Source organism: Myotis lucifugus, unplaced genomic scaffold, assembly GCF_000147115.1.
Source record: "Myotis lucifugus unplaced genomic scaffold, Myoluc2.0 scaffold_2, whole genome shotgun sequence".
NCBI lineage: Eukaryota > Metazoa > Chordata > Mammalia > Chiroptera > Vespertilionidae > Myotis > Myotis lucifugus.
Window position 1 is genome coordinate 4,322,283 of NW_005871050.1, and position 1,329 is coordinate 4,323,611.

General features: G+C 38.6%; 1 protein-coding gene across 1 annotated transcript in view; it reads left to right on the forward strand.

The window, feature by feature from the left end:
• The window catches only part of MMGT1 (membrane magnesium transporter 1), a 16,784-nt gene that overhangs the window by 9,720 nt on the left and 5,735 nt on the right, over window positions 1-1,329 (forward strand). Inside the window, exon 3 of the mRNA XM_006082056.3 lies at window positions 701-804. Within this exon, the coding sequence (XP_006082118.1) occupies window positions 701-804 (104 nt within the window). The remainder of the gene's footprint in view (window positions 1-700; window positions 805-1,329) is intronic.

Below are 1,329 nucleotides of genomic sequence, written 5' to 3' on the forward strand. Positions count from 1 at the left end.
TGGCTGAGCCGTGCTCCCCCCGTGGGGAGTGCACTGACCACCAGGGGGCAGCTCCTGCATTGAGCGTTTGCCCCCTGGTGGACAGTGTGCATCATAGCGACCGGTTGTTCTGCATTTGGTTGATTTGCATATTAGCCTTTTACTATATAGGATGATATTTAACAATAATACATTAAAAATTCTCAGTTGCTTTTGGAAGCAAATAGTAGTTGATAACTGAGTTTTGAATGGCTCAGTACCGGTTCTTTAAATTATTTTTTCATGGTTTCAGAGAGGAAATGAGGGGGAGAGGGAGATAGCATCATCAATGATGAGAGCGTCCCACCCGACTAGCTGCCTCCCGCACCCCCCTACTGGGGATCAGAGCCCGCAAACCCAGGCATGTGCCCCTTGACCAGACTCTTAACCCAGGACCCCTTCAGTCTCACAGTCCAACGGCTCTATCCCACTGAGCCAAGCTGGGCTAGGGTTCAGTACCGGTTTTTGTTTATTTGAGCAAACCCCACAAGTATTTTTGTAGCACCAATCCACAGAATTTACAGATTTTATAGTGTTTAAGTCAAAATCTTTAAACTAAGAATTGACTCCTTGATAGGATCTGGGAGAAATACCTGTTAGAAGCTAAAATTTTATGGAGATAAAATTGTAAAGGTTTATAATAATACTTGTATTTAGTAATCTTTAATTTTTATGCTCACAGATAGTTCTTCAGACACTTCTGGCCTTTGCGGTTACCTGTTATGGTATAGTTCATATTGCAGGGGAGTTTAAAGACATGGATGCCACTTCAGAACTAAAAAATAAGTAAGTTTTCCCCTTTTAGTAAGTGTTTAATTTCTTAAGAGTTTTGCTTCATTTACATAAATGTATGTGTTCTGGTACTTAAAAGTTGGTTTTTACATTTTGATTATACAATATGTCTGTAATGAAATCAAAATATTGAGGCACTGTTTGATATGATAGGAAAAATGGAAGTTGAATGACAGACTATTGATATTAGAATAAGATGTTGTGTTTGCCTAAAATTACTTATTGGTTGTTTGGATAGATAGGTGGATGGAAATAGATATATAGGAAGATATTCCCTCAGAAATTTTTTTCCTTCCTTCCGTCTCCTTCCTTCTCTTTGCTTTCCTCTCCTTCCTTCCTATTTTCCTCTTTTGTCCTCTGACTCAGCTCTATCTTTGGAAGAATAAGGGATTTTCTGTTTCCTTTATTACTTGAACCTAATCTGTGATATAAACTCTGTTCTCAGGCCCTTTTCTACCCCTGGATTAAAGTATATTTATTATTCTGCTTTCTTTTCTCCTGTACTTTCTTTCTAAGCTA